Source organism: Natrix helvetica (assembly GCF_964273705.1).
Source record: "Natrix helvetica genome assembly, chromosome: 3".
NCBI classification, from domain to species: Eukaryota; Metazoa; Chordata; class Lepidosauria; order Squamata; family Natricidae; genus Natrix; species Natrix helvetica.
Genome location: NC_138549.1, coordinates 176762646 through 176785862, shown reverse-complemented (window position 1 = coordinate 176785862; position 23217 = coordinate 176762646). Strand labels below are relative to the sequence as shown.

General features: G+C 48.2%; 1 protein-coding gene across 1 annotated transcript; it reads right to left on the bottom strand.

Moving 5' to 3' along the window:
* Window positions 1-139: 139 nt before the first annotated feature.
* Window positions 140-22230, bottom strand: LOC309390113 (uncharacterized protein; the record flags this gene model as incomplete). The annotated part of the gene is made up of 14 exons (XM_081949193.1): window positions 140-258; window positions 4377-4440; window positions 4524-4566; window positions 6985-7052; window positions 7566-7712; window positions 7814-7834; window positions 10400-10579; window positions 10718-10809; window positions 11436-11499; window positions 13192-13255; window positions 16435-16587; window positions 17743-17850; window positions 20709-20817; window positions 22125-22230. 14 exons carry the CDS (start codon window positions 22228-22230, stop codon window positions 140-142), a joined length of 1338 nt encoding a protein of 445 aa, XP_081805319.1.
* Between the last annotated feature and the right edge of the window lie 987 nt (window positions 22231-23217).

Below are 23217 nucleotides of genomic sequence, written 5' to 3'. Positions count from 1 at the left end.
TGAGGCTTTACATACCCACTCCAAGTGCCCAGGTGTATACTCTTTTTTTAGAAAGAGGATAATTCAGGTTGCCCTGGAAAACCAACTTTATTAGAAGAATTGCATGAATTAAGAAACAGTTGGACTCAAGTCAAGAGCATCAAAGAAGGAAGCACATCCGATGTTCGCCCCTGCTGGTCCCACTTTCTCCCTCTTGCTCTGAAGAAGACCTCTGGGCAGGATTGTTCCTCTGGCTCAGATACACAGGAGGAGACCGTGCTGAGCAAGGAAAGAGAAAGGCAGATGTATCAGCTGAAGCATTTCCAGTAGGATCTGCAGGGTGGGATCCGTTAAAAAAACTGTCCTGACCGAGGCTTCCTGAGAGCACGAAGCAAACTCCTGGTCCCGACAACAAACCCTTTTATTAATTGACTGTGAATTCTGATCATTCACATCCAGCAAAGTCTTTCAGGGGAGGATTTACAGTCACAGACCTTCTCTGGCTTGGAGAGCTGACAGGGCGATCTCTGAAGAACTTGGCCAGGAGTCTCGGAGAGTCACGAACCAATTAAGTGAACTAATAGTCTCCTGCAAACTCCCCTCCCCTTTCACTCCTCTTTTATTTCCTCTGGGAGGGGCCATTCATCCTCCACCTGTGGCCTTACTCCCAAGTCTACCCCTGTTCTTTGGCTCTTCCCTTCGTCTGGCAGCTCTGCACATCCACACACTGGGAACAGGCTCCAGCTGCTCTTCTGCCTCATTGATGTCTGACTCTGAAGGCAGCTGATAACTGGCATACGGCTCTGGCCCGCTCTCTGCCTCCGATGCAAAGCCCCCATCCGAGCCTTCCCCAGACTCCAGGACTGGCCCAGGTTCCTCCCCAACCTCCCCACTGTCCGAATCTGCTGCCAGCTCCAATGGCCGCTGGCGGGCCACAAAATAAACCCACTATGGCAGCCAGGACACTGTGATAGAAAGTTCATGAGTAACCCATTCCAAAAAAACCCAGATTCTCCTTTGATCACTTCTCACAGTTGCTGGAAAGCCATGGTTACCTTCTCGTGGTTGTCTGGAGGTTTTGACCACATCTTGAAGAAACTCTGAACATTTTTCCTTTCTGGGCATATCCTTATCACAACCAGAACATCTGTTCTTCCCTTAAACTAGAGGTGTCCAACCTTGGCCACTTTAAAACCTGTGGGCTTCAACTCCCAGAATTTTCCAGCCAGCTAAGAATTCTGGGATTTGAAGTCCACGGATCTTCAAATGGGCAAGGTTGCACACCTTGGCCTTAAAAAAAACCGCTTCCAAATTGGATTAAATTGTCCATGCTGCGTCCTACCAACTTTACTCACCCCACCCCACCCCCGTTTTGCAACTATTGTATGCGTTCACTTCTGCTCCTCAGCCGAATTCACTTTTTCTTCCACACGCAGATTCCCTAATTTTTTTTCCAAACAAGCATTTGTGTCAATTCTTTTACTTATTTTTTTTTCAAATACTATATTTTAACGCGTCTTGGAGAGTTCATTTGGTAAGCTTTTGTACAGATTTTTCATAGCGAGGCAGTCTTCAACTTACGAACGATGGACTTTCCCAAAATTATGGATCCCATTCTGGAGGTACAAAGGGCGGCCCTCCCCTCCCCCAGTCATGTGACTTCATTTGGGTGCCACACAACCAGCCTCCATCAGGATGGTCTGAGTGACATTTCTGGGGGAAACGGGGGGAAAGCAGGGGTGCTGAATTCAAGCCCAAGGAAAGGAAGCATGAGTTCTTCCTTTGACCTGCTTGGAACTTACCTCAATAAACTGGATTAAAACTTTATCCAGGACAGCAGTCAGGATGGAAGGCAGACGGATTGCGACCTTGAGGAATGCTGCGAGGGGGAAAAATTCCTCCGATGAGTGAGACTGATAGGAAGAGAGGCAACTGCTGGACACAACATCCACAGCAGAGTTGGGTGGACTTCAATTCCCAGGTGGCAAAGTTGGGAGTTGACCATAACTATGGTCAGGGATGGTTTCTGGCAGCCACTACTGCCGGTCTGCTTGTGGGCTTGCTATGCGGGTGGGCATGCACATTCACAGTACCATGAAAATCGGTCTGTGCATGCCCAGAGGCAAAAAACAAGATGAACCAGTTCAGAAACATGGCAGGGCTGGGTCACTGCCGGTTCCAGCGACCCGGGACACCAAACCACTATTGGTTTGGCTGAACCAGTTCGAACTGGTAGGAACCCACCACTGACTATGGCGCATTGAAATGGATTGGGATCCAACCCATCAAAGTAATTTCTAATGTCATTCAACAACACTAATATATAAACAGAGAGCAAACCCCACCCCCTTCTAGCACTGATGAGGTTCCCTTGTTGGGTTATGAAATGTCTGAAAGAAAACATCCAAGTTCAGAGAGCACCAAGGACTCCACAGTCCTCCTCCTCCTCTTCCTCTCTGCAAACCCCACTCCCTTCTAGCAATGATAATGTTTCCTAGTTGGGTCGTGAAACATCTTCAAGAAAACATCCAAGCTCAAAGAGCACCACAGTTCTCCTTCTCCTCCTCCTCCTCCTCCTCCTCCCTGCCAATCGTCATCCATTCTACCACTGATGATGTTCCCTAGCTGGGTCATGAGACATCTTCAAGAAAACATCCAAGCTCAAAGAGCACCACAGTTCTCCTCCTCCTCCTCCTCCTCCTCCTCCTCCTCCTCCCTGCCAATCGTCATCCATTCTACCACTGATGATGTTCCCTAGCTGGGTCATGAGACGTCTTCAAGAAAACATCCAAGCTCAAAGAGCACCACAGTTCTCCTCCTCCTCCTCCTCCTCCTCCTCCTCCCTGCCAATCGCCATCCCTTCTACCACTGATGATGTTCCCTAGCTGGGTCATGAGACGTCTTCAAGAAAACATCCAAGCTCAAAGAGCACCACAGTTCTCCTCCTCCTCCTCCTCCCTGCCAATCGCCATCCCTTCTATCACTGATGATGTTCCCTAGCTGGGTCATGAGACGTCTTCAAGAAAACATCCAAGCTCAAAGAGCACCACAGTTCTCCTCCTCCTCCTCCTCCTCCTCCTCCCTGCCAATCGTCATCCATTCTACCACTGATGATGTTCCCTAGCTGGGTCATGAGACGTCTTCAAGAAAACATCCAAGCTCAAAGAGCACCACAGTTCTCCTCCTCCTCCTCCTCCTCCTCCTCCTCCTCCTCCTCCCTGCCAATCGTCATCCATTCTACCACTGATGATGTTCCCTAGCTGGGTCATGAGACGTCTTCAAGAAAACATCCAAGCTCAAAGAGCACCACAGTTCTCCTCCTCCTCCTCCTCCTCCTCCTCCTCCCTACCAATCGTCATCCATTCTACCACTGATGATGTTCCCTAGCTGGGTCATGAGACGTCTTCAAGAAAACATCCAAGCTCAAAGAGCACCACAGTTCTCCTCCTCCTCCTCCTCCCTGCCAATCGCCATCCCTTCTACCACTGATGATGTTCCCTAGCTGGGTCATGAGATGTCTTCAAGAAAACATCCAAGCTCAAAGAGCACCACAGTTCTCCTCCTCCTCCTCCTCCCTGCCAATCGCCATCCCTTCTATCACTGATGATGTTCCCTAGCTGGGTCATGAGACGTCTTCAAGAAAACATCCAAGCTCAAAGAGCACCACAGTTCTCCTCCTCCTCCTCCTCCTCCTCCTCCTCCTCCCTGCCAATCGTCATCCATTCTACCACTGATGATGTTCCCTAGCTGGGTCATGAGACGTCTTCAAGAAAACATCCAAGCTCAAAGAGCACCACAGTTCTCCTCCTCCTCCTCCTCCTCCTCCTCCTCCCTGCCAATCGTCATCCATTCTACCACTGATGATGTTCCCTAGCTGGGTCATGAGACGTCTTCAAGAAAACATCCAAGCTCAAAGAGCACCACAGTTCTCCTCCTCCTCCTCCTCCTCCCTGCCAATCGCCATCCCTTCTACCACTGATGATGTTCCCTAGCTGGGTCATGAGACGTCTTCAAGAAAACATCCAAGCTCAAAGAGCACCACAGTTCTCCTCCTCTTCCTCCTCCCTGCCAATCGCCATCCCTTCTATCACTGATGATGTTCCCTAGCTGGGTCATGAGACGTCTTCAAGAAAACATCCAAGCTCAAAGAGCACCACAGTTCTCCTCCTCCTCCTCCTCCCTGCCAATCGCCATCCCTTCTATCACTGATGATGTTCCCTAGCTGGGTCATGAGACGTCTACCAGAAAACCACAAAGCAGAGAGAGCCCATAGAAAATTGTGCCCACCAAATTAGACCCTTTTAGCCATCAGATCTTGACAGCACTGTCCTACAATGCCCAAAGTGCAAACAGGTCCCACCTCAGCCCCCCAGCCCTGATTTTGCAGAATATCTTACCATTGAGGGAAACCAAAAAGGTTTCACCCATCAGGTTGCCAAAGTGAGGCTCCAGGCTGCTGACCTGAAAGAGGAAGAGAAAAGGAAGTCAGCAGAAATCTTTGGCCGAAAGAGAATGGAGTAATATTGCAAGAGAAATCCACTTACATCCGTAATGCCCAAAGCTGAAGAAATCAAAGCGACTTTCTGGCTGAAAGGCAAAAAAAAAACCCCAGAATTTAATCATCGTCCCAAAAGGAAGTCGCAAAATTTCCTCTGAAACTTTCTGGCCACACTGTGTAGAAAATCAGTTTTTAGATGAATGAGACCGTTGAGTCGGCCAAGGGAAATGGCCTTGCAGTTCACGGGGTCCAAGGTAAGTTTTATTGGAAGGTTTCCGTGGCAACCTCTCAATCCCAAGATGCAAAAAACGTTTCTTCTAATTAAGAGCATCCTTCTTTGTAAATAGCAAGGCTGCTCAACAATGGAAGGAAGTAACCTGTGATCTATTAAGGTAGCTTGGTCTAGTGGTGAACGCATCAGGCTAGAAACTGGGAGACCGTGAGTTCTAGTCCTGTCTTAGGCATGAAAACTGGCTGGGTGACTTTGGGCCAATCACCAGGAGACTGTGAGTTCTAGTCCTGCCTTAGGCATGAAAGCTGGCTGGGTGACCTTGGGCCATTCACCAAGAGACTGGGAGTTCTAGTCCTGCCTTAGGCATAAAAGCTGGCTGGGTGACTTTGGGCCATTCACCAGGAGACTAGGAGTTCTAGTCCTGTCTTAGGCATGAAAGCTGGCTGGGTGACTTTTGAGCCAATCCCCAGGCGACTGGGAGTTCTAGTCCTGCCTTAGGCATGAAAGCTAGCTGGGTGACCTTGGACCAGCCATCCTGCCTCAGCCCAACCCATCCCACAGGATTGTTATTGCGGGGGAAATAGGAGGAGGAAGATGTGTCATCATCTCGGGTTTTTTGTAAAAATGATGAAAGGCGAAATGTAAATAAAAATAAATAAATAAACATGCCCAAATCCTAACTGCTCCTCTCTGCACTTTTCCCAAAGTCCCAACTTCTTTTTTTTGTAAAGTGGTGATCAAAACTGGATGCAGGATTACTAAGCTTTTCTTATAAAGCGGTACTAATACTTCACGTGATTTCGATTCTGTGCCTCGGTTTATACAAATTCCACAATATCATCTTGACAGTGGCTTTCCTTTCACAGAAATCAGTTTCTTAGCAGGTTCGGGGTGGGATTTTGATTCCAGGTCATGTGGAGGAAGCCCCGTTTAATAATGGCTTGGTTCCTACAGCGCCTTGATTGGGCTAAACCAGGGGTGTCCAAACTTGGGAACTTTAAGACTTGTGGACTTCAACTCCCAGAATTCCCCAGCCAGCAGAGCTGGCTGGGGAATTCTGGGAATTGAAGTCCACAAGTCTTAAAGTTCTCAAGTTTGGACACCCCTGGGCTAAACTAAGGGTAAGAAGTTTGAGCTTACCCTCTTTTGAGGCAACCAACCATTTGTCAGGCCTCCAGTTTTCTTTTGGGTCTTTGGCCTGCCACACTTTCTATTACTCTACTATGCCTTTTTCTACTGTGGAAAAAATGGGAGGGGGGACTGTATGGAGGTAGATGACATGTAGCCATAACAACATTCCCTCTAAAAATCCAAGGTCATCCTTTGTCTCTGCACCTGACTGGAACTGGATGGGTGGAAGCTGCCCGCGTGGCAGTTGGAGATTGGACCATGGGATGGACTTGTGGGTGTGGGGGGCAAGATCTTGAACTTTCAACTGGGTGGGGGAAACCGGGAAGATTTCAGATTCGGGTTTTCCCAGATGTACCAACGTGGCTCTTAATAAATTGGAACTTTGAGGAATCCTTTGCCTCAGACTCTGATTTAATTTTGGATGCTGATTGGAACTCTAACACCTACCACATAAATCCATCATGGTCTAGAAATTGCCTGCGGCAGGAAGAAGGCCCTCAAGGGTGGCCCACAGCATATGGTCCAACAGGTCAAGGTGGAGATGATGCAAGACCATGAAAAATGAGCAGATCATCAACTGCACCATTGCCATGTTGAACTTTTGGGTCATCTCTGTGGGCATCCATGAAAGCCATCATGGCATCTAGATAAAGGTAAAGGTTCCCCTCACATGTATGTGCCAGTCGTTCATGACTCTAGGGGCCGGTGCTCATCTCCGTTTCAAAGCCGAAGAGCCAGCGCTGTCCAAAAATGTCTCCGGGGTCATGTGGCAAGCATGACTCAACACCGAAGGCGCACAGAATGCTGTTCCCTTCCCATCAAAGGTGGTTCCTATTTTTCTACTTGCATTTTTTACGTGCTTTCGAACTGCTAGGTTGGCAGAAGCTGGGACAAGTCATGGGAGCTCACTCCGTTATGTAGCGCTAGGGATTCGAACTTCCAAACTGCCGATCTTTCTGATCGACAAGCTCAGCCTCTTAGCCACTGAGCAATCAATCATGGCATCTACATGGGGGCAAAGGGGTATCCTATAGTATGAAAACCCAGCTCGTGCTTCCCAAGGCAGATGGGCAACAGATCTTCTTCATAATGAAGCTTCCTTAGAGGACCTTGGTGGTCTGGTAAGAAGAGAACTAACTCTCACCCTTGGATGGACAAGGAAGCATATAGATAGCCGTTGGTCACCGTGAAGGTTGCGCTCAGACTGAGACTCTGCAGGTAGACAATGGAGAGAGGAGAGATCCATTAAACCTTGACCATCTTAAAGACTTCTGGACATCAACTCCTATAATTGATTTAAACCAGGGTTATCCAACTCTGGCAACTTTAAAATTTGTGGATTGCAACTCCCAGAATTGAATAGGATCTAAACCAGGGATGCCCAACCTTGGCAATTTTAAGACTTCTGGACTTCAATTCAACAGAAATGAAGAGCATCTAAACGAGGGTTGTCCAACTTCAACCACTTGAAGACTTCTGGACTTCAACTCCCAGAACTGAAGAGCATCTAAACGAGGGTTGTCCAAGCTTTTCCACTTGAAGATTTGTGGACTTCAACTTCTAGAATTCTGGGAGTTGAAGTCCACAAGTCTTCAGGTTGTCAAAGTTGGACACCCCTGCATTAGATAGCCACAGATAGAACATCTCCTAAAGGTCAATGGTCATCCTGGGAAGCCAACCTGAAACTTTTGGGGCTCATTGGAGGTGGTGGGGTTGTTGGCTGACCTCTTGCAGAATGACTATGGAAGTCGTTGAGCCATCAATGTTCTTGACAAAGAATTCAATTTGGACCGTACATGCAACGATGGCAAAACCATCTCCAAGTTGAAGCACGGGACTTTTCAAAACGCTGATCCGGAAGTGCAGGATGGCCTGGAGGAAAACGGGGTGGTCAAAATGAAAACAGACAGAGGAAGGGAAGCCCAAACATGATCCCCATGTTCTGGGCAGAGTCCTGCAGGGATGTTACTTACCGAGGCGAGGAAGGGAGGTGGCTGTAAAGAAAGAGAAGGAAAATCTCAGTACGGCATTCGGAGGACGGAAACATACAATAACAGAGGTGGAAGGGACCTTGGAGGTCTTCTATCCAATCCCCTGCTCGAGCAGGCAACCCCTTGTATCTCAAACATGATCCATGAGCAATAATCTAATCAATTAGAATAGAGCTTGAAGGGACCTTGGAGGTCCTCTAGTCCAGCCCCCTGCTCAAGCAGTAGACCCGACACCATTTCTGACAGATGGCAGTCCAGTCTCTTCTGGAAAGCCTCCAGGGATGAAGCTCCCATAACTTCTGAAGGCAACTTCTGTTCCATCATTTGATGGTTCTCACTGTCAGAAAGTTCCTCCTTATTTCTAGGTTGAATCTCTCCTGATTCAGTTTCCATCCATGATTCCTTGTCTGGCCTTGGAAAATAGCTTGTCACCCTCCTCTCTGTGGCAGCCCCTCAAATTATTGGAAGATGCTCTCCTGTCTCCCCTGGTCCTTCTCTTCCCTAGACTAGCCAGGCCCAGTTCCTGCAATCGTTTGTCATATGTTTTAGCCTCCAATCCCCTAATCATCTTTGTTGCTCTTCTCTGCACTCTTTCTAGAGTCTCAACCTCTTTTTTATAGTGTGGTGACCAAAACTGACTTCAGTATTTCAAGTGTGTCTCACTAGTGCAGTATAAAGCGATACTAACACTTCCCATGATTTGTATTTCTCTGTAATGTTCTCTCTTCAAACTGAAATTCTGTCGTTCCTTTCTTAAGCCTGGTTATCAGAAAAGTTTGGTAAGAAAATATTTTTGAGTCATACTTACATCTGGAATCAAAGCTAAGATAGCGGCTCGCAGTTGATCAGCTCCAGAAAACTGAGGAACGAAGGGAAGGAGGGAGAGAGGAAGGAAAGAAAGAATGAATGAATGAATGAATGAATGAATGAATGAATGAATGAATGAACGAACAAAGGAAGGAGGGAGGGAGGGAGGGAAAGAAGGGAGGGAGGGAGAGTAAAAGCAAGGAAAGAAGAAGAGATAGAGGGGAGGGAGGGAGCAAGGAAAGAAGGCAGGCAGAAGGAGGAGACATGGAGGAAGGAAGGAAAGAAGAAGGAAGGAAGGAGAAGAGAGGGAGGGGGGAAAGAAACAAGGGAGGGATGAAAGAAGGGAGAGAGGAGGCAGGGAGGGGAGGAAGGAAGGAAAGAAGGGGGAAGGAAGGAGAAGAGAGGGAGGAGGAGGAAAGAAAGAAGGGAGGAAGCAAGGAAGGAAGCAGGAGAGAGGGAGGGAAGGAAGGAAGGAAAGAAAGGAGGGAGCGAGGAAGTAAGGAGAAGAGAGGGAAAGGAGGAGGAAAGAAGGAAGGGAAGGAGGGAGAGAGGAAGGAAGGAAGAGAGAGGGAAGAAGGGTAGAAGGGAGGGATAGAGGAAACAAAGAAGAAAGGAAGAGGGAAGAAGGGGAGGCATGAGAGAAGGAAAGGATTAATGATTCGAATACCTGCATCCTCAGCATGTAAACTCTAGATTTTCAGCCTTCAGTCATATTAAGCATCATACAGAATTAATATGGGAAGGTTCTACTACTACACAACGTATCTCTGTGCTGCAAACTGGAGAGCAAAGACGGGGAAAGTAAAAAATTAAATACATTACCCATGTTGTTTTTAGGGGTGGCTTCTTGTTTTTTTCTTCCTTTTTTGTTTTCCTTCTCGGCCAACAATACAGTGGAGATGTTGGCATTAAGCTCACAAATGTCCACATTTTTCTATCTTACTCTGCCTAGTAGCCTTTACTGTCGTTACGTGGGGCACAAATTCTGTCCCTTCAGGAATTATCGATCCATGCAAAGGTGAAAAGACACCTTCGTTTTACCTTCATTTTTCTACATTTTACTTCAAATAAATAAAAATCCATTTTTATTTTCAATGGAAAGGGTCTTTAAAAAGAACGCATCACCAAGGAAAATATGTAAATTAACGCCCCAAGGCCCTCTTTATTTTCCTCTGGTGAATTAATGGCATTCACCCACCGAAAAGTCCAAGCAAGAGGCCTGCAAGGAGTTAACTGTAGTACAGACCTTATCAGTTCCTTGCGATAATTGCCAGGCCCTGAGCTCCCAGCCTAAAGGCTGCAAATTAAGTTCTGGCAAGCAGTCTTTGAGGCACGAAACACCATGAGCAAAATCTTCAGAAATACGAACTGTTGTCTCCTACGACCATTCCCCTTTCCTTCTATTTATTCCCCAGCCAGGGAGGGGCCATTCAGCGTCTACGTTTGCTTTGCTTCCTGAGTCGACTCCTTGTCCTCCGTTGTTCACCTCTCCTAACTGCTCTGTGCATATGTGCATCTGGAACAGGCCCCAGCTGTTCTTCCTCCCCACTCATCTCAGCTTCCAATGGCATCTGCCTCTCCAGTGGCTGGGAAATGCCGGACGGTCCCGGCTCTCTCTCTGTATCCGACGCAGAGCATCCATCAGAGCCTTCCCCAGGCTACAGAACTGGCTCAGGTTCCTCCCCAACCTACTCATCGTCCGAGTCTTCCACCAGCTCCGCTGGCAGCTGGTGGGCCACAACAAGATCTGTGTTTCCTTACCACATTGGGCGTGCAGCTGAACTCCTGAGGTTGTATCCTGAGGACCACCGAAAGGAAGATGTTGAGTAGGGAGACATGGACACACTGGCAATGGCGATATTTGTCCAGCGAGGGCAGGATTATATCGGGGGCTGAATCAGGGATGGAGAGGAGACCTTGGTCCTTGATATCAAAGTCAACCTAGAAACCAGAGGAGACCCTTCCCAGCATCAAGAACAAAGCATGGGAGGTTGGGGTCATAGGAGAGATAATCCCCCCCCCCCAAGGACCCACACCAAAGCCAATGATTCTTTGGAGGGGGCTACTTAGGATACTTACAAAGAAATGAAACCAGAAGAGGCCATTGGCTGTGTAAGGCAAGTTGGCCAGCTGACACCTCACGCTCCCGAAGGGCTCAAAGGGGATGACCACTGTGGAGAAAATCAGGGGCCTCTGCTCAAGACAGGAGCCATATACCATCCCTTGTCTATCCAACTCAACCATCCTCTTCAGAACCTCTGAGGTCTTCTAATCCAGCCCTCTGCTCAAGACAGGAGCCGTATACCATCCCTTGTCTATCCAACTCAACCATCCTCTTCAGAACCTCTGAGGTCTTCTAATCCAGCCCTCTGCTCAAGACAGGAGCCGTATACCATCCCTTGTCTATCCAACTCAACCATCCTCTTCAGAACCTCTGAGGTCTTCTAATCCAGCCCTCTGCTCAAGACAGGAGCCATATACCATCCCTTGTCTATCCAACTCAACCATCCTCTTCAGAACCTCTGAGGTCTTCTAATCCAGCCCTCTGCTCAAGACAGGAGCCGTATACCATCCCTTGTCTATCCAACTCAACCATCCTCTTCAGAACCTCTGAGGTCTTCTAATCCAGCCCTCTGCTCAAGACAGGAGCTGTATACCATCCCAACCCAACCCAATCCAACCCACCAAGCACCACCCACAGCCAACATTTCAGCTCCCCCTAAGGAAAGCAGAAGATATTCTACTGGGATGGATCTCAGGGAGGACATCCGCAAGGTAACCGGCCACGGAAGCTCACCGTTCAGCGTGTCCAACAGCCTATCTTTCACCACATCAAAGGGGACAGACAGGATTTTACAAATCTGCAGGATGAAGACAGTTGGAGAATCAGTGGGCTGGAGGGCCATAACTCTGCCTCATTCTTGCTTAGGCCTCAACGTGACCATAGTGCCATAGAGGAAGCCAAGAGACTGAAGACCAGCATTGAAATGCTACCAGTTCGGGCCACTTCACCCAAACCGGTAGTAAAAAACGCTAAAAAAAAGTTTTTTAAAAGACATTATGACAATCGTACGTCACACAACCGATCTTTGGAACTGTTTTTTTTACTTTTTAAGCATTTTTTTTACTACAGGTTCTCCAAAAATGCAGGGGTGGGGGGGAAAGAAAGAAAGAAAGAAAGAAAGAAAGAAAGAAAGAAAGAAAGAAAGAAAGAAAGAAAGAAAGAAAGAAAGAAAGAAAGAAAGAAAGAAAGAAGGATGGAAAGAAAGATGGAAAGGGAAAGAGAGAGAAAGAGGAAGGAAGGAAGGAAGGAAGGAAGGAAGGAAGGAAGGAAGGAAGGAAGGAAGGAAGGAAGGAAGGAAGGAAGGACTACAAACCTGGCACTAGACGCAGCTTCAGAGGATAATCCAGGACTGGAAGGGACATCTAGTCCAACCCTACTCCAGCAGACATGTGAGTTTCTGTCTTTTGATCCCCCAGTTACATGACTGTATAGCCACGCCCACCCAGTCACATGAACCCCCCATTAAGCCACACCCACCAAGAAACGCCCACAGAGCCAGTAGTAAAAAAATATGGATTTCACGCCTGGTTCAGAATTCTTTGTCTACTCCATGTTTTTTAATGTGTTTATTTGGGTTGTCAAACAAGGTAACAGGCATAAGTATAAACATGGACTTGAACAAAAGAAATGAATAATAAATAAATGGGGACCGTAGGAGAGGGATGGAACGCACGCCCCCTTTACGGACCTCTTAGGAATGGGGATGAGGTCCACGGGAGACAGTCTGAGATTGTTCCCTCTATCAATGGTCTTCAATGATCCACATCAGGGGTCTCAAACTCAATTTCATTGAGCGCTGTATCAGGGCTGTGGTTGACCCCAGGGGGCTGGGTGGGCGTGGCTGACTGGGTGGGCGTGGCCAGCTTAACGCCACTCCCCAAATGCTGGCATGTTTCCTCTCCACATTGGATAGACCGGGCCGAAGCAATGTGGGCCGGCCCCTGACATTTCCCAGGATGTCCATATGGGCCGAATCGGACCACATTATGGGCCAAATCCGGCCCGCGGACTTTTTGATTGACACCCCTGATGGACATGATCAGAATGACAGGGTTCTGGGCGTGGATTGGTGGGCATGGCAGGGATGGATACTTCAAAATCTCCATTCCCACCCCGCTGTGGAGCCAGTCAGAGGTGGCATTTGCCAGTTCTCCAAACTACTCAAAATTTCCACTGCCGGTTCTCCAAACTACTCAAAATTTCAGCTGCTGGTTCTCTGAACTACTCAAAATTTTCACTACCAGTTCTACAGAACCTGTCAGAACCTGCTGGATTTCACCCCTGCCTCAAAGGAAATGCACAGCAACCAGCAAGAAAAATGTGAAGAAAGCACAGAAATGGGTGTGCCAAAGACCTCGGAGATCTTCTAGTCCAACCCCCAGTCCATGTGGTGGTGGTTAAGACAAACCATGATGGTCTTTTCCTAAATATATTGATGTTTTTGCCTTGTTGAGTTTCCTACATTGTTTGCTGTTGGAAGAGGGCTTACCTGTAGGCTGATGCTGCTGAATATTGAGTTCTTGATGGTGTTAAGGGCTGTTGGTGTAAGATTCCTGTAAAATAAATGAAAAAGTACAGACAGAAGAGAATATTGTAGCCCAGAGTTGAACTATTGTTGAATGGACGTAGCACTGATGATGTTACATAGTTGAGTCATGAAATGTCTGCAAGAAAACCATCAAACTCTGAGAGCAACAAGGACCACACAGTGTCCTCCTCCTCCTTCCTGCAAACCCCACTCTCTCTACCACTGATGATGTTCCCTAGTTGGGTCATGAAATGTCTGTAAGAAAACAACCATGCTCAGAGAACATCCAGGACCCCACAGTTCTCCATCTCCTCTTCTTCATCCTCCTGTTTCCCCTCCCCCTCTTCCTTCTGACCCAATTAATTCAGGGCCCAATGGGCCTGACCCAATTAATTCAGGGCCCCACACACGAGGGCGGTCACACACTGGACCTTATTTTTGTATCTGAACAGTGGACGAGTGATCTGGGAATAGGGGACTTAGTTATTACTCCCCTGTCATGGTCAGATCACTCATGTCTCCGGCTCGACTTCCCTGCCGCTACCCCCCACCGCGAGGAGGCGGAGCCAGCCTGTCCAAGCTGGTACCGCCCCAAGCACCTGATGGAACCGGATAGGTTCCAGACGGAACTTGGGCCACTACCTGTAGCCCTGACCCGCGCTCGGTCGGAGGACCTAGTGGCTGCCTGGAATACGGCGGTGGCTGGGGCCTTGGACCGGGTTGCGCCTTTGTGACCTCTCCTGCGGCAGCGATCCACCCGAGCTCCTTGGTATACCGAGGAGCTGAGGGTGATGAAGCGCCATAGGAGATGTCTAGAGAGCAGGTGGAGATCCTCACGCTCCGAGTCTGATCGAACACAGGTAAGAGCCTATTTACGGACCTACCTTGTGGCATTGAGAGCGGCCAAACGTAGACATTGTGCCGCTCTTATTGCATCCGCGGATAACCGCCCTGCTGCCCTGTTTAGGGTGACCCGCTCTCTCCTGTCACAGGGGACGCGGGGGGCACCCTTGCAGGGTAGAGCAGAGGAGTTTGGGGAATATCTGCAGGACAAAGTCGCTCAGATCCGGAGCGGATGGGCCCCCTCCAGTGGGCCGGACGAGCCGTCAACAGTGAGTCTTGTGAGACCATTCTGGGAGGAATTTGGACAGGTTGCGTGGACGGCTGCGACCCACCACATGTTTAATGGACCCGTGTCCCTCCTGGCTGGTACTGGCATCCTGGGAGGTGACACGAGGCTGGCTTCTGGGCCTGGTGAACGCCTCGTTGGGTGAGGGCTTCTTACCAACTGCCTTGAAAGAGGCGGTGGTGAGGCCCTTACTCAAGGGGCCTTCACTGGACCCAATGGAGCTGGCTAATTATCGTCCAGTCTCCAACCTTCCCCTTTTAGCGAAGGTTGTTGAGAATGTGGTGGCACAGCAATTTCCACGACACCTTGACGAATCCGAATATCTAGACCCACGCCAGTCCGGCTTCCGACCCGGGCACAGCACAGAGACAGCCTTGGTCGCGCTGGTTGATGATCTCTGGAGGGCCAGAGATAGAGGTTGTTCCTCTATCCTGGTCCTATTAGACCTCTCAGCGGCTTTTGATACCATCGACCATGGTATCCTATTGCGCCGGCTGGAGGGGATGGGAGTCGGAGGCACCGTTTTACGGTGGTTCGGCTCCTACCTCTCCGACCGGTCGCAATGTGTGTTGACAGGGGGGCAGAGGTCGACCCTGAGGTCACTCACTTGTGGGGTGCCACAGGGGTCGGTCCTCTCACCCCTCCTGTTCAACACATATGTGAAGCCGCTGGGGGAGATCATCCGTGGTTTTGGGGTTGAATACCATCTGTACGCTGATGATACTCAGCTGTACGTTTCAACCCCAAATCACCCCAGCGAGGCTGTCGAAGTGATGTCCCGGTGTTTGGAAGCCGTCGGGGTCTGGATGGGGGACAACAGACTCAAACTCAACCCCTCCAAGACTGAGTGGCTGTGGCTACCGGCACCTCGGTTCAGTCAGCTGACTCCAACGCTGGCCATAGGGGGCGAACAACTGCCCCCTGTGGAACGGGCGCGCAATTTGGGCGTCCTCCTAGATGCCCGGCTGTCAATGGACGACCATGTGGCAGCCGTGGCAAGGGGGGCGTTCCACCAGGTTCGCCTGGTGCGCCAATTGCGCCCCCTTCTGGACCGGGATGCCCTACGCACGGTCACTCATGCACTGGTGACGTCTCGCCTGGACTACTGTAATGCTCTCTACATGGGGCTTCCCTTGGGACGCGCACGAAGACTGCAGCTAGTCCAGAACGCAGCCGCGCGGGCAGTCATGGGGAGTACTAGGTACTCCCACGTAACACCGCTCCTGCGCAAGCTGCACTGGCTACCTGTGGTCTTTCGGGTGCGTTTCAAGGTTTTGACTACCATCTTTAAAGCGCTCCATGGCATAGGGCCTAGTTACCTGCGGGATCGCATCCTCCCACACACATCCCTGCGGCCAATTCGCTCTCACAGGGAGGGGCTTCTCCTGGTGCCGTCCACTAGGCAATGCCAACGGGCGACACCAAGGAGTAGGGCCTTCTCTGTGATGGGCCCAACCCTCTGGAATGACCCCCCCCTCTGTGATGGGCCCAACCCTCTGGAATGACCTCCCCCCCCGACATTAGAACCACCACTGACTTCCGCTCCTTCCGGCAGAAACTGAAGACCCACCTGTTCCGACTGGCTGGCCTGGCATAATTTTTAACGTCTACCTCCTGGCATATATATTTCTTACTGGTTTTTTAGGGGACTTAATTTTATAGGACACTGGGGTTTTAAATTCTGTATATTTTAAATTATTCATTTAGCAATTACAGTTCTGTCTATTTTTATCCTCCTCTTATTTATGTATTTATCCATTTAATAATTTTAATTGTTTAAATTGTATTTATGATGTTTTTGATATGGACTGTACACCGCCCCGAGTCCCTTTTGGGAGAGGGGGCGGTCTAGAAGTGCTAATTAAATTAAAATTAAATTAAATTAAATTCTTCTCCTAACATCTCCCCCTCCTCCTCTCTGCAAACTCCAGTCTACCACTGATGATGTTCCCTAGTTGGGTCATGAAATGTCTGCAAGAAAACAACCAGGTCCAGCAAACACCAAGGACATCCTCCCTCCCTCCCCTCACCGCCGCCCCCACAACTAAAACCTCAAAATAGTCCTGCATACTCACACACTGAGAACTTGGATGGTAATATCTCCAAACGACGTAATGCATTCCCGGAAGATCAAATTGAGATATCCTGCCTGAAAATCTACGAGTTCATATTTGACAGCGAATTGAAATTCCAGGGAGATTTGGATCACAGACGGGATTCCAGCCAACCTAGACGTGACACACACACACAAGAGGCATACATGCTCCATCATTGTCTTGTTCATGATGTAGGCTAACACAGTGTGTGCCCTCAACCTTGGCCCCTTCAAGATGGGTGGACTTCAACTCCCAGCATTCCCCTGCCATGTGCTGGCTGAATATCTTTTTTTCCCCAAGTTTTATTATTTCATTCATAAATATTTTGAATACAGTGCATTGTCAGGGGTGGGGGTGGGGGTGAGAGAGAGAGCGGGAGAGAGGGAGAGAGTGGATAATAACAGTAAAATAACAGCGCGTTTTAGCTAAATTTCTCTTTGTATTGGCTGGCCAGCATGCATGCACAGGGCAGTTTTCAGCACTGCCGTGCACACAAAGGGATCGCGCTCTGGAAAGCTGGACCTCTGGGTTCTGGTGCGCTTGTGCACCTGACAATCAGCTGGGTGGCGCACATGCACCCACCAGCACTGCTGCGCATGCGAAGGAAAGCTGATTGTCACGCACACATGTGCGCCAGATACCCAGATGACAAACAGGCAAGGCCATAGCTTCACATGCTGCTTTGGTCACACATGCCATAGGTTCACCATCTTAGCCCTATACTATCCTGGTCAAATGATTGTCCAATCTTTTCATAAAAACCTCCAGTGTGGGAGTACCCACAACCTTTAGAGGCAAGCCATTGATCACCTCTTCCACTGATCAAAAGACATAAATAATAGAGTTGGAAGGGACCTTGGAGGTCTTCTAGTCCAACCCCTTGCTCAAGCAGGAGACCCTAGACCTAGACCATCACAGACAAATGGCAGTCCAACATCTTCTTAAAAACCTTAACAACTTCTGGAGGCAACTTCTGTTCCGCTGATTAATTGTTCTCAGGGTCAAGAAATTCCTCCTTAGGTTGGATCTCTCTTTCACTTCCTTCTGCATCACGCTCTAAAACAGGGGTCCCCAAACTTGGCAACTTTTAAAACTTGTGGACTTGTGGCGCATAGCTGGCTGGAGAATTCTGGGAGTTGAAGTCCACAAGCCTTAAAGTTGCCAAGTTTGAAGACCTCTGCTCTACAAGAAGGCTTTAATTTCAGTCCACTTATTTTAAAGATTTTAGCAGCATGGTTCTAGTCCCCAGCAGCTTTAAGAGGTGGACGTTGAAAAGGTCCTACTCACAGAGAGCCCCCGAGGGTCAAGCGAATCCCGTTAATTATTTCAGCTCCTTTGAGTCCTGGAATGTAATTCACCTTGTGTAGTGTGATCTCCACATCCGCAATATTGAGCCTGAAGAGAGAAGGTGAAAGTCAGAGAGATTGGAGAGCGAAGGTTGGTCTCAAAATAAAAAGAAGGAAAATCTACTGTAGGAGATTAAAAACAGATAGCTGCCACCACTTGCACATGACACAGCCATCAAGCACCTTGTGGCTCGGCTGATACATAACCTCTTGCTCACTCCCATTCACTGAATCCATTAGCCTTTCCATATTCAGCTCCTTATATTCTCCTCATAATTGGTCCCTTGGTCATCTTCACAGATCTTCTCTGATCTGCTTCCCATTTGACAGAATAGCAGAGTTGGAAGGGACCTTGGAGGTCTTCTAGTCCAACCCCTTGCTCAAGCAGGAGAACCCTATATCATTCCTTTTCTTTTAATTTTTATTTTATTTTTAAACAAACAAACGTAAACAAACATAAAAACCATCCTCCAGTTACACACAGTGTGTCAATTGGTTACAAAACTTCTATGCCTCCTCACCACAGTCCTCACTTACAATTTATATATAAAATCTCATATTATCAATCCAAACTAGATATGCATACAATTATTATCATTATTAAACAATTTATTTGACTACAAGCATTATTATTTTTGTGCATTCTCCCCATAGTCCTCACTAGCTCAGACCTTGAAATGTAGATCAAATGCTCAAAAGAAGAAAAGAAAATCAATGTTTCCAAGCCTCCAAGCCTCTAAGTGGCAGTGTTACTTCTTTTCCTCTCCTTTTACTTCCCTCTTTATATTCCAAACTTAGGGGGAAAAGAGAAAAATTCTTAAAAAGAAAATGCAATAGAGCGTTGAACAAAGAAAAAGAAAAAAAGTCTTAATCAATAAGTATTATTTAAAAAAGGGAAATAAAAGAAGAAGAAAAACCAGTCCAGTTTAAAAAATAAGAAGCATTTGTAAAAATTCCATCAATAAAAAGATTAAAGAAAAATAACACACTAAGTTTGACTCAGGCTTAATCTCACTGCTTGACCTCTTCTGTCTTCAATTTTAACTTTACTTTGAATCTTTGGGGTGTTTTCTTTTCTGATAATAAAATTTATCTCACCAATTCGACACACTTTCTCTCCCGCTTTTCTTCCGTTCTGGAGCTGTCCCAACTTTCAGCAGATTCAATCGCTGCTTCTCTGTGGCCGGAAAAAAGAGCTTGTCCTGGATCTACCGGGGACTTTGCGATGTCCCCGGGATCAACAGGATGTGTCGATCACTGTTTCTACGGGACGGTTTAGGTCCAAAAGGACCATCCAGCAGCAGAGATATCAGCGGCGATCTTGGAGCTTCAAGATCGCACGTCGTATCGTCGCGACATCAGCCCCGCCTTTTCCTATATCATTCCTGACAAATGCCTGTCCAATCTCTTCTTGAAAACCTCCAGTGATGGAGCACCCACAATTCTTAGAGGCAAGTCCTTCCATTAATTAATTGTTCCCACTTTTACGAATTTTTTCTTACTTCTATGGCGGTTCTCTCCTTGATTTAATTTCCACCTGTTGCTTCTTGTCCTGTCCTCAGGTGATTTGGAGATCTTCCTTGTGATAGCCTCAAATGTTGGAAGACTGCTATCATGTCCCCCCTAGTCCTTCTTTTTCATTAGACTAGGCGTATCCTAATCCTGCAACCGTCCTTCATATGGTTTATCCTCCAGTTCCCTAAATGAGACTAGAATACAGCTGGAAGGGACCTAAGAGGTCTTCTAGTCCAGCCCTCTGCTCAAGCAGGAGAACCTATACCAGTGATGGCGAACCTTTTTTGGCTCGCGTGCCACAAGTGGGGGGAGCGCAGGGGGGTCGAGTGCGGGCGTGCCGCACCCATAATGCAACGCGCGACCCCCCAGTGCGCATGTGCGCAGAACGCGCGACACCCCCCCCCCATTTTTACATTTTTTTTGCCCTCCCCAGGCTCCAGGGGCTTTATAGGAGCCTGGGGAGGGCGAAAAGAGCCTCCCCCGACCCCCTGGAGGCCCTCCAGAGGCTTCAGGGACTGTCCAGAGGCTTCCCTGAAGCCTTCGGAGCGCTTCAAACCACCCTCCGAGGGTCGTTTTAAGCGCTCCGAAGGCATCAGAGAAGCCTCGGACAGTCCCTGAAGCCTTCGGAGCGCTTAAAACCACCCTCCGAGCAAACCGGAGACTTCCTATAAAGCCTCTGGAGCCTGGGGAAGGCGAAAAATAGCTTTTAAAAAGGTGAACTCAGCTGGCCAGCGCACGCATGCGCGCTGGCCAGCTGACAGGGCAGCGCCTCGCGTGCCCTGACACATGGCTCCGCGTGCCACTTGTGGCACGCGTGCCATACGTTCGCCATCACGGACCTATACCATTTCAGACAAGTGACTGTCTAGTCTCTTCTTGAAAACCTCCAGTGATGAAGCACCCACAACTTATGAACGCAAGTCATTCCACTGGCTAATTGTCCTCATGTTAGGAAGCTTCTCCTTAATTCCAGGTTTCTTCTCTCCTTGATTAGTTTCCACCCATTGCTTCTTGTTCTACCCTCAGGTGCCTTGGAGAATAGTTTGACTCCCTCTTCTTTGTGGCAACCTCTGAGATATTGGAACAATGCTATCATGTCTCCCCTAGTCCTTCTTTTCATTAAACTAGACAGACCCAGTTCCTGAAACCGTTCTTCATATGTGTTAGTCTCCAGTCCCCTAATCCTCTTTGTTGCTCTTCTCTGCACTTTCTAGAGTCTCCACATCTTTTTTACATCATGGTGACCAAAACTGGACCCAGTATTTCAAGTGTGGTCTCACTAGTGTGATATAGAGCAGTCCTAGCACCTCCAGTGTTTCCTTTCCAAGCTGAATCCAAATGTTCCTCAAAAGCCCTTTGTGCAAAACATCTCCCTTCTTGATGGCCACCTACCTGGTGATCTTCAGCAACCCAAGAAGTCCTGGAAGCGGAATATCTGCAAAGACCATCTTCTTCAGGTGGTTCTGGAGAAGCCCGTCCAGTTTCAGTTGATTGCCCACAACTAGAAGACAATCAGCCCGTCCATGAGAACAAGTTTGTTATTCTCCATCCTTAAAGCAGAACTTACTCCTCACCTTCCACGGGTAGTAACTACTCAAGGCAAAAATGAACTATATTTGGGGTTGAAGGCCATATCTGGCATGGCTTCACAAGACGGGATAGTCCCCCTGGGAAGGATGACTAAGCATAGAATGAGTCACCTTGGAGGGGAGCAAATAGAAATGTAATATGAGCCGTGGTGCCCCAATAGTTAGAGTGCAGTACTGCAGGTTACTTCTGCTGACTGCCGCCTGACTGCAGTTTGGCAGTTCAAATCCCAGCAGGCTCCAGGTTGACTCAGCCTTCCATCCTTCCAAGGTGGGTAAAACGGGGATCCAGCTTGTTGGGGGGCAAGAGGCTGACTATGTAAACCGCTTAGAGATGGATGTAAAAGCAATGAGAAGCAGTATATAAGTCTAAGTGTTATTGCCACCTTCCTGCCTTTCCCATTTCCTTCCTGCCTGCCTTCCTTCCTTCTTTCCCATCCATCATCTCCAGTGGTCAGAGTGCAGTACTGCAGGCTACTTCTGCTGACTGCCTGCAATTTGGCAGTTCAAAACTCACCAGGCTCAAGGCTGATTCAGCCTTCCGTCCTTCCGAAGTGGGTAAAATGAGGACCCAGATTGTTGGGGGGCAAGAGGCTGACTCTGTAAACCGCTTAGAGAGGGCTGTAAAACCCTGGGAAGCAGTATACAAGTCTAAATGTTGTTACTATTCCTGCCTTCCTTCTGAGTTGTGACTAAAATGCATCATTGCAAGTTAACTTTGCCCACTGCCAGCAGTCTTGTAGGCTAATTCTGCCAACTTCCAGCAGTTCGATCCTGACTGGCTCAAGGTTGACTCATCCTTCCATCCTTCCAAGGTCAGTAAAATGAGGACCCAGATTGTTGGGGGGGCAAGAGGCTGACTCTGTAAACCGCTTAGAGGGGGCCGTAAAAGGACTGTGAAGAGGTATAGAAGTCTAAGTGGTATTGCTAGCGCTAGTGCTACTAAATAAATAGATAAATAAATTCCCTCTTTGAGGGAAATGCATGGTTTAGAAATACAGGTGGTCCTTGGGTTACATCCATTCGTTTAGTTACCACAGCACCGGAAAGGGTCTTCAGTCTGAAAAACAGTCTAAAATCCCTTTTTTTCAGTGCTGTTCAAATAGTCACTAAACGAATTGTCGGAATTGAGAACGACCTGCATTTCTGCCATAGTTACCACCGTGGAATGACTTCAAATATGTCCCTTTGGAGGAAAATGGCTGAGAATCGAATTTCTTACTTGCTTCGTATTCAGGAAAATTCATTATGGAGATGATGCCCACTTTCTTTCCTTCTGAAAAGTTGAGCAGGGTCCCGAAGAGGACAAGGCCCAGAATTTTCCACATCGTCCTGTGGTCACACCTAGTGTTGAAAGCAAAAGTCACTCCTCCAAACTCAATTTTTCCCTCCGTTTTTCTACGCGGCAGAAAGTTGGTAGAGTGGGTTGCCAGACCCCTACGAGTGGTTGAAAGAATGAGTCAGTGGGGAGGGGGGATATTTGTAGTCCAGGGTTGATCTGTGGGGTTTCGGGTGCTTGGTGGCTTTCTGGAAATGTTTTTATGACCTATCACCGATAGGAAGAACCACTTGTATTTAGAGAGAAAACCTCACACCCCCTTCTAGCATTGATGATGTTCGCTAGTTGGGTAATGAAACGTCTGCAAGAAAACAAGGTCAGAGAGCACTAAAGACTCCACAGTCCTCCTCCTCTTCTTCTTCTTCCTCCTCCATCTCCACCTTCTCCTCCTCCTCCTCTTCCTCCTCCTCCTCCTCTTCCTCCTCCTCCTCTTCCTCCTCCACCTCTTCCTTCTCCTCCTCCTCTTCTTCTTCTTCCTCCTCCTCCACCTCCTCCTTCTTCTCCTCTCTGTAAACCCCACTCCCTCATAGCACCAATGGTGTTCCCTAGTTGGGTCATGAAACATCTGTAAGAAGACAACCAAAGTCAGAGAGTACCAAGCACCCCACATTCACCCTCCTCCTCCTCCTCCTCTTCCTTTTCTCTGCCACCTCCACTGGCACTGATGATGGAACCAAATTGGCTGATGCAACATCTGCAGGAAATCAACCAAGTCCAGAAAGCACCAAGCACACACGCCCCCAATTAAAACCTCAAAACAGTCCTTCATACTCACCCATTGAGGATTTGGATGGTAATATTTGCAAACAAAATACAAAATAGGAGAAGGAGCAGGAAGGAGAGGAAGGTGTGAGGGAGGGAGGGAGAGAGAGAGAGAGAGAAGGTGAAGGTGAAAAAGAAAAAGGGAAAGAAAAGGGAAAGCAGAAGAAGAGAAGGAGGAGGAGAAAATGATAGGAGAAGGAGGAAAAAGAGAAAG